The sequence below is a fragment of the Lagenorhynchus albirostris genome, chromosome 3, assembly GCF_949774975.1.
Source record: "Lagenorhynchus albirostris chromosome 3, mLagAlb1.1, whole genome shotgun sequence".
In the NCBI taxonomy this organism is placed as follows: Eukaryota; Metazoa; Chordata; class Mammalia; order Artiodactyla; family Delphinidae; genus Lagenorhynchus; species Lagenorhynchus albirostris.
The window spans coordinates 72,458,003-72,474,980 of NC_083097.1; the positions used below are offsets into that span (position 1 = coordinate 72,458,003).

At 37.1% G+C, this 16,978-nt stretch overlaps 1 protein-coding gene across 1 annotated transcript in view; it reads left to right on the top strand.

The window, feature by feature from the left end:
* The window catches only part of ADGRV1 (adhesion G protein-coupled receptor V1), a 564,972-nt gene that overhangs the window by 187,090 nt on the left and 360,904 nt on the right, over positions 1-16,978 (top strand). Inside the window, exons 61-66 of the mRNA XM_060146321.1 lie at positions 3,018-3,182; positions 6,186-6,303; positions 8,136-8,259; positions 15,582-15,720; positions 15,893-16,078; positions 16,346-16,578. Of these exons, the coding sequence (XP_060002304.1) occupies positions 3,018-3,182; positions 6,186-6,303; positions 8,136-8,259; positions 15,582-15,720; positions 15,893-16,078; positions 16,346-16,578 (965 nt within the window). The remainder of the gene's footprint in view (positions 1-3,017; positions 3,183-6,185; positions 6,304-8,135; positions 8,260-15,581; positions 15,721-15,892; positions 16,079-16,345; positions 16,579-16,978) is intronic.

A 16,978-nucleotide genomic window follows, 5' to 3' on the forward strand; every position in this document is an offset into this window, starting at 1 on the left:
CTTTACTTACAGTTCTTTTCTCAAGGCTCTTTTGAGTTGGCTATTGAATTAGGGGCCAATCTGCTAACCTGTGCACACAGTTTTGTAATAGTGAGAGCTCTTAACATCAGGCAGTTACAAAGGGGTGTAATAGACTATGAGGTACTTTTTGTCTATACATTCTGTTCTGTACCGGCTCTGCTACCAGACTGCCATCCTGGTTACAAGGCAGGATTCTGTCATGCTCCGGTTTTACACCCCAGGAATGGATTTAGCTGAGGAGGGATTTATATTCCCCACCTTTCAGGCCCTCTATCTTGATTTATACTGAACAAAACACTACAGTCGCCCCAGCTCCTGTGTTTCTATGTATTTCTTCTCTCTCTCCCCTCTTACTTCTCATGGGCTGCCTACTTCTAAGACCTGCAAGAGTGAGCCTAAATATTATTATTAATATTCTCTCCCCTGAGAGAGAAAAAAAAGCTTTGGGTAGTACAAAATTATCTCTCTACCTTAACTATACAATGAGGTGCTATAAACTATATCATAATTATTATGACATAATGATTATATCATCATCATTATGACTTTACCTTTCAAAGGAAATTTCAAGATGAAATAATCATACAAATATTTAGATAATTTCGATAGACACAGCAACTTTTCTGGCTTCTTTGTCACCATTCCCTTTATTTAATCACTTATAGGTAATCAGTAATTCACCATAGATCATTTTAAATAATAGCAAATTGTCTAATGCCTATTGTCTTTACTGTTCAGTGGATGCAAGGCTAGACCTGCAACTTGCATATCAGGGCTGGGCTTCCTAGATGCTCCAAAATTTAGATAAACCCTAATAATTGCCTAATTATTTGATCATTGAAATTTCAACTTCATAAGAAAATGGAAACTATAAAAGGAACAGAACCCTTCTACTGCTGTAGCCTATTTGAGACTCTTTTTCTTCCTTGAGAAAGGAATGAGCAGAAATAAATGTAAAGAGTGGTAGATTCACAAAAGAGTAGCTGTGAATGTTTTCTAGGCAACCTAAAAAGTCTGGAAAATACAAAATGTATAAAGAAAAGTGTAAAAGTACCCATAATATTATTGTTCTAAGATAGATATCGTTAGTATTTTGTCATATTTCCATCCAGGCCTTCTTTGCATATATGCAGAGAAATATTTTAATATATACGAGTATGTAATTTATTTTTATAAAATGTATTAAATGTACTAAAAATGTATTCTCTGTTACCTTCTGAGGTTAGATAAAAGGTTCAGGGTTTAAGTAGTCCAACCTCCAACTGATGAAATGTTATAATAATGTTTTTGCTTTTAACTTTGTCACACTTTTGGACTTAGCCATTGGATGGTATATTTACAGGTTTCTCTCACCTTTTGAGAAAATGAAGGAGTTATGCTACTATCCATAAATAATTTCTGTTCATTCATTTTATCTTAACTGCTGTCATAAACCTTATTGCAATAACTTTAGTGCATCCTTGATCTGGGAACTACTGTCTTATTGTAATAGCCTCAGATTTCCAACTTGTCTTATAGTCTAAAAGTAAGATTTAAGGTACCCAAACCCTTATTGTGAGGAGTGAGTTGATACATGTAAAGCACATATAATTGGGCTTTACCCTCAATAGGTGTCAATTGCTGTTTTAATTGTTGATAGTATTAGTAGTAGCTTGTGGCTCAACCCTTTGTGGCTACTTTCCTTGTATCCTATCTTTCTTATAGCCGATAGCTCTTGATAACTTGGAGTTTATCTTTTAACCTGTATCTAAGATACACAATATTGTGCACATAGTGAACATTCTGGTAGCATTATTTGGTGAGACAGATTATATTCAGAACTGAAGAACACTGAGAAAGGATTATTGGTATTAATCTGTCAAAATTAATAAGCTTCTCACAGGGAAATGTGCTGAGTATACCAAATCACTGGGAATCGCAGAGACTCCTGGAAATATGCTTGTGAAACTGAAACTAGAATATTATTATCTATGGAAACGAAAAGGACTTATATACGCAGTTTGTTTATAATGGATTTTTTTTTCTTTCTCACTTTGCTTTTTTCTTACTTGATATTTCTGGTGTCTGAGGAGTGCTTTGAACAGCACTGCGTGTGGAGTCAAAACATCTGAACTAAATCGCAGGCTCCTTTTCTCCAAATACATGTATATCTGTGCTCCTCAGCTTTCTTAGAGTTTTTGTGAGGCTTAAATAAGATAAAGTATGTGCAAGAACTGACACATAATAGAAGCTCAACAAATATCGGTTGGCTCCAAATCCCTACTCTTGGCACCAATGCAAAAATCTCATGAAATAAAAACCCAACAAGAGTGAATTATACACTCGTTAAGTGTCTTTCTTGAAAATGGAAAGCATTGTGTTATATTTTTGTATTTACATAACAAGTGCATAGTATAGGATCAGTTTGGACTTTGCTTCACAGAGTCAATATGTGTAATTCATATTAGGTCTGTATTATGTGGGGAGCCTGACTGCCGTAAAAGAACCCCCAAATCTCAGTTTCTTAATCTAATAAGAGTTTATTTCTTCTTTATGCAAAAGTCCTACATCACTGTTCCTAGTTGGGGTCTTATGGACACCTCTTCTCCAACTGGCATCTCAGGCACCAGAGTCTCTCCATCTGTGACTCTGTCCTCCTCTAGTCATCCAGCAAATGGAGAAAGAGGGAATGTGGAAGATTCTGTGAAGTTGATGGCCAGACAATGATTAGCATACTTCACTTCTGCCTGAATTATTTTGGCCAGAATTCAGTCACAAGCTCCACCTAATTGAAGAAGGGGCTAGGAAATGCCAAGTAGCTGAGTGTCTAGGGCAAAAAGGGAATGGGATTTGGTGAAACATTTTTTTTCTGCCACATGATTGTAACATGCTGTGATTAGAGTTCTAAATTCAAAAATTGCCGTCATTAAGAAGAGAAATGAGATTCTGTTTGTTCTTCCTGCTGCTTTTCACTCTTTTTTTTTTTTTTTAACCTTACTGGATTTTCTTTTTTTCAGGTAATGGTTGATGAATCCCTTTTGTCTGATGACCCTGATTCATATGTGACATTGACAGTTGTCCGGTCCCCAGGAGGAAAAGGAGCCATCCGACTTCAGTGGACCATAGATGAGATGGCTAAAGACGACCTCAGTCCTTTGAATGGGACACTTCATTTTGATGAGGTATGATCGTCATCAGGACTCCTGTAGTTTTTCTCTAATTTGTCTTTGTTTGATTTTCTGAATTTTTTGAAATCATATGCACCGTGGAGAAAAATCACACACACACACACACACACACACACACCCCACCCCAAAATGTCTGAAATTTATTTCAGGCACTACCTACATCCCACCCTTAAAACTGCTCTTTTCTTGACATATCCTCCCCTGATTGAGGGCAAAACCAGTCAACTGAGCCGGACATGTGGGTGTCATCCCCATCTCTACCCATTCTGTAACTCTTGCATATATTTGACAGCTGAGTTTAGTCACTTTTCCCTTTTAAATACCCTTTCTGTTCTCATACTCTGTCATGGCTGTGACAATCCGAGCCTCCACCATCTTTCCTTGGATGGTCTTTTAACTGATATTCCCACTCCATGTCTTTTCCCTTTTCTGTCCAGTATCCGTGCCACTGAGTAGGGTTATTTTTCTATAAGGAAGATCTCGTTATGCCACCCCCTACTTAAAATGATCCAGTGGCAGCGTCTTACCCACAGAACTTCAGGCTCTGAAATGTGGAACACAGAGCCTCTCGGAGGGAATACAGGCTGTACCTTCCTCCCAGTTAATCTGAGCACAGAGTTTCACTGTGAATGCAGTGTAACCAGAACCAAGGAGCATTTATCTATCAAACTCTGAACTCTTTTTTTCCTGGAAGGAGGGATGGAGAGGTGGAAGAGAATTGACAGGCTGATTCTTAAATCCATATGGAAATGCAAAAGACCAAGAATAGTTTCAGAAACTCACAAAGAAGAATGGAGGGTGCCCCTTCCTAACTAAACTTAAGATAATATGTAGCACAGGTAAATGTGACAGTATGATATTGGCTCTGGGATAGACAAATAGACCAAAGAGAAGAAACTGGAGAGTCCAGATTTATCAATCTTTTATGGTTTTTGCTTTCATGTTTTCATAAATCTTTCCTAAATTAGTAAAAACGAAAGCAAAAGGAAATTAGTTAAAAACCAGAAAACATGATGAATAAGTTTTTTTAAAAGCAACAAAAAATAACTTCACAAAATAAGAACAAGCAAGAAAGAACCATTAAAAGAGAAAGTATAAAATTTTAAGAGATTACTTTGTACATATCTAGACAAATGAATGTAAATATCTATATGAAATTGACTCTAATAGGTAAATAGTAGATATAGAAAGTCTAAGCAGATGAATTTCTGTAAACAAAATAGAATTTAAAAAATTAAATAGGAGACTAGAAGGTCCCCAAGGTGGTTTTCTAAAAGAAATTTGGCCAAACATGTAAAGGTAAGATGATCCCAATGAAACATGGTCAATCTATTTTTTTTTGAGTCTATTGACCTTTTATCAGAGCTTTCAACACCAAACAACACAAAAGCAAATACTTTTTTTTTCATTCAGTTTTCTAATAGGTGATGAATAAATTAATCGGTGATGCCCTCTGGCAATCCATTTGCCACTTAGACATTCTGCCACCATTTTTGAGGTGTTGGTTACTCTAATAGAATTAAAGATCTCAAGCCAGATGGCACAGATATTTCATCCACTCATTTCTTAGGTTCTGATATGCAGTGCCTCAAGAAACATTTCGGTTGCATGCCCTAAACCTCTATAAACTTCTCATTTGTCATGAGAAGAATTTAGAAATTACTTTGAAATTTCTGTAAAGATTTTCCATAGTAATAATGAGCAGTCATTTCCCAGTTACTAGATCTACTTCCCAGATGATTAGAAAGATTTTCTGATGTTGAGCAGGATATCTGTACCAAAATGGCAAATAGTCTGATCTTTTACCCCAGGGAATAAGGCCATCCTTGTTCAGAGTACTGTATCAGGAGGGGTGAGTTTATGGGTCACCCTGGACTTGACCCTCTCCGTCTTGTTCTTTGCTTACCAACCTGGTGCGTTCCATGTACCTCTGCATAATAGCTTTACTGTTCTTGTATACTCAGCTACTGACATACCTACGTCTCCATTCTAACAAATGGCTTTGTACCTAAGCATATAGTTCAGAGCTGCTAATTGACAATGTGCAGAGAGTAAAAGGGATGGGAGTGATTAATTGCATCCCAGGAATTATAGATTTTCCATGAGTGCATTTAATAAGGTCTGAGGCAGGAAGTATACATTTTCCTAGCAGCTCTTATAAAATTTTTAAGAAGTACAGTTACTGTAAAATATAAAAAAAGGACTCTTATGAAGAGAGGACAGCTTGAGTGAAGAGATTAGAATAATGCTTTTAATAATAAAAATCTCAAAGAAGAGATGCGATTGCGGAACTAAGATGTACATAAGAAGCAATAAACAGCAGAATTCAAACTATAGAAAATTAATCAGTGATGCATAGGACAAATTTGAGGGTTTTTTATCAGTATACGGAGGAGGCGGTGAAGATAAAAGTGATTTCTGTCACGGTTATGTCTCGAAGTATTAAGCTGGTTGTCTTCTATATATTTGCTTTTCCTTATTCTTTCTCTTCCAGCCTAGACTGAAAACTTAGCCCATGTTCCAAGAAATTACTGAGCTAAGTTTAAGCCAAGAGAGGGAAGGAATAATAGTGAAAATGCTTGAGATCAACACCTATGGAAGGAATGGGAAGGAAGCAGGAGTGGGTAGAGGGCAAGGAGTAAAAATGGGTAGTAGAAAGATAACCTTTATAAGTATTAAACCTATGACGTTCATCTATTTACGTCATGCTATGACCATTTAATTCTAAGTGATCGAACTTTGAATGGTTGAAAATTTTCAGGAAATTTAAAAGTTGTGTTAACATTTCCCCCCCTTTTTCCTATTACGAACCTTAATTGGATTTATGCTCAGAGCTAATTTTTACATAGTAATTCTCTCTAGCAGAAACTCATGATTCTAGGGCACAGAAAGGACACACTTTAAAAAATGCTTATGAACATAAATGTTATTCTGCTAATGAGAATTCGAAACTTTTGTCAATCTGGAAAATGTGTTATTCCTCCTCATTTGATGTAGACTGAGTTCCAGAAGACCATTGTGTTGCACACACTTCAAGACGCCATGTTGGAGGAGGACAGGAGTTTCACCATTCAGCTGGTACCAGTTGATGAGGTAGAAATATCTCCAATAAAAGGTAAGAGAAATCGACATTTTTGGAAAAAAAGTAGATTTTTAGAAAAATGTAACCAGATACTCAACAGTTACAAAGATAGGTAGTATTAGTTTTTATAATTCCTAAAACATTTTCTAAATCATAAAGATGTTATTTCCTACTTGTATAACAGCTAAAGACTTTTTAAAGCTAAAATTACCATACCCAATGTTGGTAAGGTCATACGCCAAAGACTTCATACTACTTAGCTGTGTGATTTTTTTAAAAGAAAAAGATGTTTGTTTTAGCAGTGTTTATAAAGTAAAATATGAAAGCTTCTTAAATGATCCCTCAGTAGGAGACTGGTTAAATGTAACAGAATACTATGCAACTATTCAAAAAATGTGGCAGAAAAAGCCTTACTTACATTAAAATTAAGAACACTTCATTACATGGATAATTGTTACATTAATAAAATAGGCTTTGTAACAACATGTTCAGTGTAATCCCGTTTTTGTCACGTGCATGTCATAAACATGTTTGGAATTATTTATTTGAAATGTTGATAGTTGTTTTTGATTACCTATATTTTCTACACCTACTTACAATGATCACGTTACTTTTCTAATAAAATGTTATTTTAAAACTTAGCATCTTATTATGTCTCTTTCAGCCTATCTATTGCCTATTTTGATCAGAAAGTAATTACTTAGATTTTGACATTTCAGAAACAGACATCATAATTCTCACTTGCCTGTGGTCCATGTGAAAATTTGTTTCTTCGGTCTGGAGAGAAAGGATTACTGGATCTAAAATGGTTTCATTATAGTACAAATAGTAATAACCATAAAAAATGGTCCAGCAACTTTGATATGAAAGCTTAGTTACTGTTGCATGTCCTTTTTTGCCATCAAGAACTTCATCCTATGCAAGGGTTCGTGGTCAAAGAAGCAGAATTCCGTGGCTAAGGAAACGCAGAATTGTAGAGTATTGTGTACTGTCACCTATGAAATCACCTAGGGTAGTTATTCCTTTTGCATTTATATATAGAGTACTTCCAGCAAGCATTTGAGGGAATCATATCTTTGCATTATATTCTTCCATAAGTCTTTAAGTCAGCTCAGTTGTCTACATCATGTTGAATGTCAGGGTTGATATTATATAGACTAATTAGATGCAAGAACAAGAATATACCAGTGGATCAAGGTAAATCATTTGTTAATATAAAAGATTCATAATATATTTCTAACTGTGATATACTTGCACTTGACAAACCACTCTTGATCCCATTAATCCAATTGCCAAAGAAAGTGATAGTATAGTAATCCAATCCTTTATGTGTGCTTCTGCAAACAATCTTATTTAAGTTACTGCTAAATTATGATATGAATACTCAAATTACTTGATATGGTTTTTATTTCAATTTTAGTAGGAACACTTAGAAGCAAATGGCGGAGTCAGAAAATTAAAAATAAAAAAGGGCCCCCAAGAATTCTAGTTTTTGCTACATAGCTAATACATACAGCCACATAACCCATTTCAGTGAGCTACAAAATGGTAGAAGTGGATTAATGCACATGGTAGAAGAGTACTTACTTATCATGGGAGTGATAGTGGAACTACTGCCCACTTTATCCCTTTCATTAAAACGTGATCTTGGGCAAGTCATTTGCCTTAGTGCCTTCAATGCCTCTATGTGCTTAAATGTCTGCGCTGGTAAAATGAGGATAATATTAGTACCGAACTTATATGATTGTCATGAGGACTAACTCACAAGATTAGTATATGTAAAGTCCTTAGAACATTGCCAGGCATGTACTAAGTGAATCCATGTGTTTTCTATATAAGTGGTATATATATCATCTTCAACTCAGGTAGCGCATCAATAATCATTCGAGGAGATAAGGGAGTGTCAGGAGAAGTTGGGATAGCTCCATCATCTAGGCATGTCCTCATTGGGGAACCCACGGCAAAATACAATGGTACTGCTATCATCAGGTAAGGATTTTCTAATTTTTGTTTGCCTAGGTGAGGGTTTTGAAGTTTTATTTAAATAATTAGTATTATTAATTAAATACATTGTTCTGAATACAGACATATTCTTCAGGCATTGTCTTTTTATATATTTGTAAAATCCTGTGGAGAGTAGAACATATTTTTGATAAAAACTGAAGGTATGTTTTGAGTTATCTTGATGTTAGATCCTGAGAAGTTTTCTTTTCTTTTTTTTTTTACACCTTTATTGGAGTATAATTGCTTTACAATGGTGTGTTAGTTTCTGCTGTATAACAAAGTGAATCAGCTATACATACGCATATATCCCCATATCTCCTCCCACTTATGTCTCCCTCCCACCCTCCCTATCCCACCCCTCTAGGTGGACACAAAGCACCGAGCTGATCTCCCTGTGCTATGCGGCTGCTTCCTACTAGCTATCTATTTTACATTTGGTAGTGTTTATATGTCCATGCCACTCTCACACGTCGTCCCAGCTTACCCTTACTACTCCCCGGGTCCTCAAGTCCGTTCTCTATATCTGCATCTTTATTCCTGTTCTACCCCTAGGTTCTTCAGAACCTTTTTTTTTTTTTTTTTTTAGATTCCATATATATATATATATGTGTTAGCATATGGTATTTGTTTTTCTCTTTCTGACTTACTTCACTCTGTATGACAGTCTCAAGGTCCATCCACCTCACTACAAATAACTCAATTTCGTTTCTTTTAATGGCTGAGTAATATTCCATTGTATATATGTACCACATCTTCTTTATCCATACATCTGTTGATGGACATTTAGGTTGCTTCCATGTCCTGGCTATTGTAAATAGAGCTGCAATGAACATTGTGGTGTATGACGCTTTTTGAAGTATAGTTTTCTCAGGGTATATGCTCAGTAGTGGGATTGCTGGGTTGTATGGTAGTTCTATTTTTAGTTTTTCGAGGAACCTCCATACTGTTCTCCATAGTGGCTTTATCAATTTACATTCCCACCAACAGTGCAAGAGGGTTCCTTTTTCTCCACATCCTCTCTAGCATTTATTGTTTGTAGATTTTTTGATGTTGGCCATTCTGACTGGTGTGAGTTGATACCTCATTGTAGTTTTGATTTGCATTTCTCTAATGATTAGTGATGTTGAGCATCCTTTCATGTGTTTGTTGGCAATCTGTATATCTTCTTTGGAGAAATGTCTATTTAGGTCTTCTGCCCATTTTTGGATTTGGTTGATTGTTTTTTTGATATAGAGCTGCATGAGCTACTTGTGTATTTTAGAGATTAATCCTTTGTCTGTTGCTTCATTTGCAAATATTTTCTCCCATTCTGAGGGTTGTTTTTTTGTCTTGTTTATGTTTTCCTTTGCTGTGCAAAAGCTTTTAAATTTCATTAGGTACCATTTGTTTATTTTTTTTTAATTTCCATTTCTCTAGGAGGTGGGTCAGAAAAGATCTTGCTGTGATTTATGTCATGCAGTGTTCTGCCTATGTTTTCCTCTAAGAGTTTTATAGTGTATGGCCTTACATTTAACTCTTTAATCCATTTTGAGTTTATTTTTGTGTATGGTGTTAGAGAGTGTTCTAATTTCATTCTTTACATGTAGCTGTCCAGTTTTCCCAGCACCACTTATTGAAGAGGCTTTCTTTTTTCCATTGTATATTCTTGCCTCCTTTATCAAAAATAAGGTGACCATATGTGCATGGGTTTATCTCTGGGCTTTCTATCCTGTTCCATTGATCTATATTTCTGTTTTTGTGGCATTACCATACTGTCTTGATTACTGTAGCTTTGTAGTATATTCTGAAGTCCAGAACTTGTTTCCTCCAGCTCCTTTATCTTTCACAAGATTGCTTTGGCCATTTGGGGTCTGTTGTGTCTCCATACAAATTCTAAGATTTTTTGTTCTACTTCTGTAAAAAATGCTATTGGTAATTTGATAGGGATTGCATTGAATCTGTAGACTGCTTTGTGTTGTATAGTCATTTTTGCAATTGTTGCTTCTTCCAATCCAAGAACATGGTATATCTCTCCATCTGTTTATGTTATCTTTAATTTCTTTCATCAGTGTTTTATAGTTTTCTGCATACATGTCTTTTGTCTCCCTTGGTAGGTTTATTCCTAAGTATTTTATTCTTTTTGTTTTGTTTTTGTTTTTATTTTCTTTTTGCGGTACGCGGGCCTCTCACTGCTGTGGCCTCTCCTGTTGCGGAGCACAGGCTCCGGATGCACAGGCTCAGCGGCCACGGCTCACGGGCCCAGCCGCTCCACGGCACATGGGATCTTCCCGGACCGGGGCACGAACCCGTGTCCCCTGCATCGGCAGGCGGACTCCCAACCACTGCGCCACCAGGGAAGCCCGTATATTTTATTCTTTTTAATGCAGTGGTAAATGGGAGTGTTTCCTTAATTTCTCTTTCAGATTTTTCATCATTAGTGTATAGGAATGCTAGAGAGTTCTGTGCATTAATTTTGTATCCTGCTACTTTAACAAATCCATTGATTAGCTCTAGTAGTTTTCTGGCGGCATCTTTAGGATTCTCTACGTATACTATCATGTTGTCTGTAAACAGTGACAGTTTTACTTCTCCTTTTCTAATTTATATTCCTTTTATTTCTTTTTCTTCTCTGATTGCCATGGCTAGGACTTCCAAAACTATGTTGAATAATAGTGGTGAGAGTGGACATCCTTGTCTTGTTCTTGATCTTAGAGGAAATGCTTTCAGTTTTTCACCATTGAGAATGATGCTTGCTGTGGGTTTATAGTATATGTCCTTTATTATGTTGTGATAGGTTCCCTCTATGCCCACTTTCTGGAGACTTTTTATCATAACTGGGTGTTGAATTTTGTCAAAAGCTTTTTCTGCATCTATTGTGATGGTCATATGGTTTTTATTCTTCAGTTTGTTAACATGGTGTTTCACATTGATTGATTTGCATGTAGTGAAGAATCCTTGCATCCCTGGGATAAATCCCACTTGATCATGGTGTATGATCCTTTTAATGTGTTGTTGGATTCTGTTTGATGGTATTTCGTTGAGGATTTTTGCATCTATATTCATCAGTGATATTGGTCTGTAATTTTCTTTTTCTGTAGTATCTTTGTCTGGTTTTGGTATCAGGGTGATGGTGGCCTCATAGAACGAGTTTGGGAGTGTTCCTTCCTCCACAATTTTTTGGAAGAGTTTGAGAAGGATGGATGTTAGCTTTTCTCTAAATGTTTGATAGAATTCACCTGTGAAGCTATCTTGTCCTGGACTTTTGTTTGTTGGAAGATTTTTAATCACAGTTTCAATTTCATTACTTGTGATTGGTCTGTTCATATTTTCTCTTTCTTCTGGTTCAGTCTTGGAAAGTTATACCTTTCTAAGAATTTGTCCATTTCTTTCAGGTTGTTCATTTTATTGGCATAGAGTTGCTTGTAGTAGTCTCTTAGGATGCTTTGTATTTCTTCAGTGTCTGTTGTAACTTCTCTTTTTTCAGTTCTAATTTTATTGATTTGAGTCCTCTCCCTTGTTTTCTTGATGACTCTGGCTAATGGTTTATCAATTTTGTTTATCTTCTCAAAGAACCAACTTTTAGTTTTATTGATCTTTGCTATTGTCTTCTTTGTTTCTATTTCATTTATTTCTGCTCTGATCTGTATGATTTCTTTCCTTCTACTAACTTTGGGTTTTGTTTGTTCTTCTTTCTCTAATTCCTTTAGGTGTAAGGTTAGATTTTTTTATTTGAAATTTTCTTGTTTCTTGTGGTAGGCTTGTAATGCTATAAACGTCCCTCTTAGAACTGTTTTTGCTGCATCCAACAGGTTTTGGATTGTCATGTTTTCATTGTCATTTCTGTCTAGGTATTTTTTGATTTCCTGTTTGATTTCTTCAGTATCTCTTGGCTATTTAGTAACACATTGATTAGCCTCCATGTGTTTGTGTTTCTCAGTTTTTTTCCCTGTAATTGATTTCTAATCTCATAGTGTTGTGGCCAGAAAAGATGCTTGATATGATTTCAGTTTTCTTAAATTTACTGTGGCTTGATTTGTGACCCAAGATGTGATCTATCCTGGAGAATGTTCCATGTGCACTTGAGAAGAAAGTGTAATCTGCTGGTTTTGGATGGAATGTCCTATAAATATCAATTAAGTCCATCTTGTTTAATGTATCATTAACAGCGTGTGTTTCCTTGTTTACTTTCATTTTGGATGTTCTCTCCATTGGTGAGAGTGGGGTGTTAAAGTCCCCTACTATGATTGTGTTACTGTCGATTCCACCTTTTATTGCTGTTAGTATTTGTCTTATGTATTGAGGTGCTTCTATGTTGGGTGCATGAATATTTACAATTGTTATATCTTCTTGGTTTGCTCCCTTGATCATTATGTAGTGTCCTTCTTCTTCTCTTGTAATAGTCTTTGTTTTAAAGTCTATTTTGTCTGATATGAGAATTGGCGACTCCAGCTTTCTTTTGATTTCCATTTGCATGGAATATCTTTTTCCATCCCCTCACTTTCAGTCTGTATGTCTTCCTAGGTCTGAAGTGGATGTCTTGTGGACAGCATATGTATGGGTCTTGTTTTTGTATCCATTCAGCCAGTCTATGTCTTTTGGTTGGAGCATTTAATCCTTTTACTTTTAAGGTACTTATCAATATGTATGTTCCAATTACCATTTTCTTAATTGTTTTGGGTTTGTTATTGTAAGTCTTTTCCTTCTCTTGTGTTTCCTGCATAGAGAAGTTCCTTTGCATTTTTTGTAGAACTGGTTTGGTGGTGCTGAATTGTCTTAGCTTTTGCTTATCTGTAAAGACTTTAATTTCTCCATCGAATCTGAGTGAGATCCTTGCTCGGTAGAGTAATCTTGGTTGTAGGCTATTCCCTTTCATCACTTTAAATATGTCCTGCCACTCCCTTCTGTCATGCAGAGTTTCTGTTGAAAGATCTGCTGTTAACCTTATGGGGATTCCCTTGTGTGTGAATTGTTGCTTTTCCCTTGCTGCTTTTAATATGCTTTCTTTGTATTTAATTTTTGATAGTTTTATTAATATGTGTCTTGGCATGTTTCTCCTTGGATTTTTCTTGTATGGGACTCTCTGCGCTTACTGGACTTGATTGACTATTTCTTTCCCCATATTGGGGAAGTTTTCAACTATAATCTCTTCAAATATTTCTCAGTCCCTTATTTTTTCTCTTCTTCCTCTGGGACCCCTAGAATTTGAATGTTGGTGCATTTAATGTTGTCCCAGAGATCTCTGAGACTGTTCTCAATTCTTTTCAATCTTTTTCTTTATTCTGCTCTGCGATAGTTATTTCCACTATGTAGAATGTTCCTCTGCCTCAGTTATTCTGCTCTTGATTCTTTCTAGTGTATTTTTTGATTAACTATTTCCTTTCCCATATTAGGGAAGTTTTCAACTATTATCTCTTCAAATATTTTCTCACTCCCTTTCTTTTCCTCTTCTTCTACTGGGACCCCTATAATTTGAATGTTGGTGCATTTAATGTTGTCCCAGAGGTCTCTGAGACTGTCCTCAGTTCTTTTCATTCTTTTTTCTTATTCTGCCCTGCAGTAGTTATTTCCACTATTTTATCTACCAGGTCACTTATCCGTTCTTCTGCCTCAGTTATTCTGCTATTGATCCCTTCTAGAGAATTTTTAATTTCAATTATTGTGTTCTTCATCATTGTTTGTTTGCTCTTTAGTTCTTCTAGGTCCTTGTTAAACGTTTCTTGTATTTTCTCCATTCTATTTCCAAGATTTTGGATCATCTTTACTATCATTATTCTGAATTCTTTTTCAGGTAGCCTGCCTATTTCCTCTTCATTTATTAGGTCTGGTGGGTTTTTACCTTGCTCCATTCATATGCTGTGTGTTTCTCTCTCTTCTTATTTTGCTTAACTTACTGTGTTTGGGGTCTCCTTCTCGCAGGCTGCAGGTTTGTGGTTCCCATTGTTTTTGGTGTCTGCCCCCAGTGGCTAAGGTTGGTTCAGTGGGTTGTGTAGGCTTCCTGGTGGAGGGGACTAGTGCCTGTGTTCTGGTGGATGAGGCTGGATCTTGTCTTTCTGGTGGGCAGGACCGTGTCTGATGGTTTGTTTTGGGGTGTCTGTGACCTTATTATAAGTTTAGGCAGCGTCTCTCCTAATGGATGGGGTTGTGTTCCTGTCTTGCTAGTTGTATGGCATAGGGTGTCCAGCATTGTAGCTTGCTGGTCGATGAGTGGAGCTGGTTCTTAGCATTGAAATGGATGGAGATCTCTGGGAGAGCTTTCGCTGTTTGATATTACATGAGGTCAGGAGGTCTCTGGTGGACCAGTGTCCTGAACTCGGCTCTCTCACCTCAGAGGCTCAGGCCTGACAGCTGGCTGGAGCACCAAGACCCTGTCAACCACACAGCTTTTCTAAAAAATGCTACTTTAAGGTCCCTCTACCTCTTTCTTTGCGGAATGGGAGTGTGTACCTTCTGCCTTCTGCCTTGGACCTGTTAGTGTTGGAGGGTCTCCTGCAGAGGTGGAGGGGTGGCTGTGGCTCCCCGTGGGGACAAAGACACTTGCAGCAGCAATTCTGGGTAGTACTCCTTGGTGTGAGCTCTCCCAGAGTCCACCATTATCCCCACCAAAGAGCTGGGTAGGCCATGAGAAGGTTTCTGACTGTTCTTTAGATTATTTGCACAACCCCATGCCAAGGAGAGCACACTGAGTAACATCAAGAGATCTGTGCTTTCAGCCCTGTTCTGTCACTAACCATGTAAAATAGGAGTTACTTCATCTCTGTAAGCTTGTGTGCCTCAGCTCCAGAATCATCCCTTAAAAAATCATCTGGATCAAAGATTTGATGATTCTGATTGTTCTAAAATTAGGACCTATTATTTAACTAGGGTAGTATGATCATAGGCAGTTTTGTTTATCATAAATTTTCTCATGAGGAGTGAGATAGCAGTTATCAATAAAGTAGCTGAATTTGTGTCAAAACTTTATCTTTTTGGTAGTTTTTTCATTAGCACTGCATGTGTGAAGTGTTTACTGTTCTTTATTCGTATTTTGTATCTTGTGTAGTAAGTGGAATGTCCATACGTACTTTTTTTTTATTCCTTTAAACCTTCTACTTTTAGTGTTCTGCTTTTCCTAGTATTCTTGTCAAGCAGATTTACACAAGCTCAGTATTTTGGGTGTTACTGTCTTGGAATTAAAAGACTTTTTTTGCTTTATAGTTGATAGATAGGGTTATTGAAATTCATAATATTCTTGAAATAATTGAAAATTGTTTATTTTTGAAGGATAGAGCAATATTTAGGAAAAGCTCTTTTCAATAAAAAATGAAATATACATTTGTGTGTTGTTATAGCCTCGTTCGTGGCCCAGCGATTTCTGGGGAGGTCACAGTGTACTGGAGGATATTCCCTCCTTCCATGGGGGAATTTGCTGAAACTTCAGGAAAACTAACAATGCGAGATGGACAGTCTGCGGCAATTGTAGTGTTACAGGTATCAGTATTACTGATTGCTGTTATGCCCTTTGCTGTGTTTGTGTGTGGTTGGGGGGTGGGGTGGTGGGAGGTGGTCAGTATTAGAGAGTTCATTGTTTTGCTTATATGATAGATATATTTTTTTAAATGTTCAGATTCTGCTGCTCATGGCTCTTTCTGTCCTTCTCTAGGCTTTGAATGATGACATTCCCGAGGAAAAGTGTTTCTATGAGTTTCAGCTCACTGGAGTCAGCGACGGGGGTGTATGGCGTGAAGCCAGCAGCACTGCCAACATCACAGTGGTGGCTAGTGACTTTCCCTATGGACGATTCGCCTTTTCACAAGAACAACTTCGGGTGTCAGAGGAAGTGCAAAAGGTGGAGCATGAAATGCTTAAAATGTTAAATATCATTTTTATTTTTTATATCGTGAGTGATCTTTAAAATGTGTTTCTCTGTTCATATTCCAAAGTGTTCACAAACTGATTAATGTGTTCCTGATATCATTTTAACATAGAATTTATATACTTTGATACATTTACGTGTAACTTCGACATAATCCTGGTAAATAGGATTAGAGACACTCAAAATTAAGTCTTGTCTGGTAGAGTACTCATCCAAAATAAAAAACTTCTTCTTGCATAGGTTAACCTCACAATCATCCGTTCGGGTGGCTCTTTTGGCCCCGTGAGGCTCTGGTTTGAGGCTGTGAGTGGGACAGCCGAGGCCGGCGTGGATTTCATCCCTCCACCAGGGCAGCTCCTCTTTGAAGCGAGGGAGACGGTGAAAAGTGTGCACATTGAAATCCTTGATGACAACCTTCCTGAAGGCCCTGAGGAATTTTCCCTAGTGATTACAAAGGTGGAACTCCTGGGAAGGTAAAGTAAAAGAGAAAAATAGGAAAAAGGAAACAAAACAGAGAGAAAGGATGAGTGAAAGCTAGGTTGCGCAGGGATTAATACTGAACTGACTGTAAAACAGTCTTTCCCTGCTTTGTCTCACATTTATGTGACACTAGACCAGGACAGTGGTGGCAAAGACTGTTAATTATACAATGTTCTAAGTAAAATTTTTTCCTGAAAGTTGAAAGTATGTGTTTCTGTTGTGTGAAGGCACTCTGGGCAGCAGGGGAATTGAACATGGTGTGGACTTGTAGTAATTTGGTGAGGAAAGAGAGGAGCTGTTCTCTAGGTCAAAGGTCAGCTGGTGGGACAGATTTTGGTTCCTCCGTCTCTGTCTCTACACCAGGGAACAGGCTGGACTGAGAGATTTCTTTCC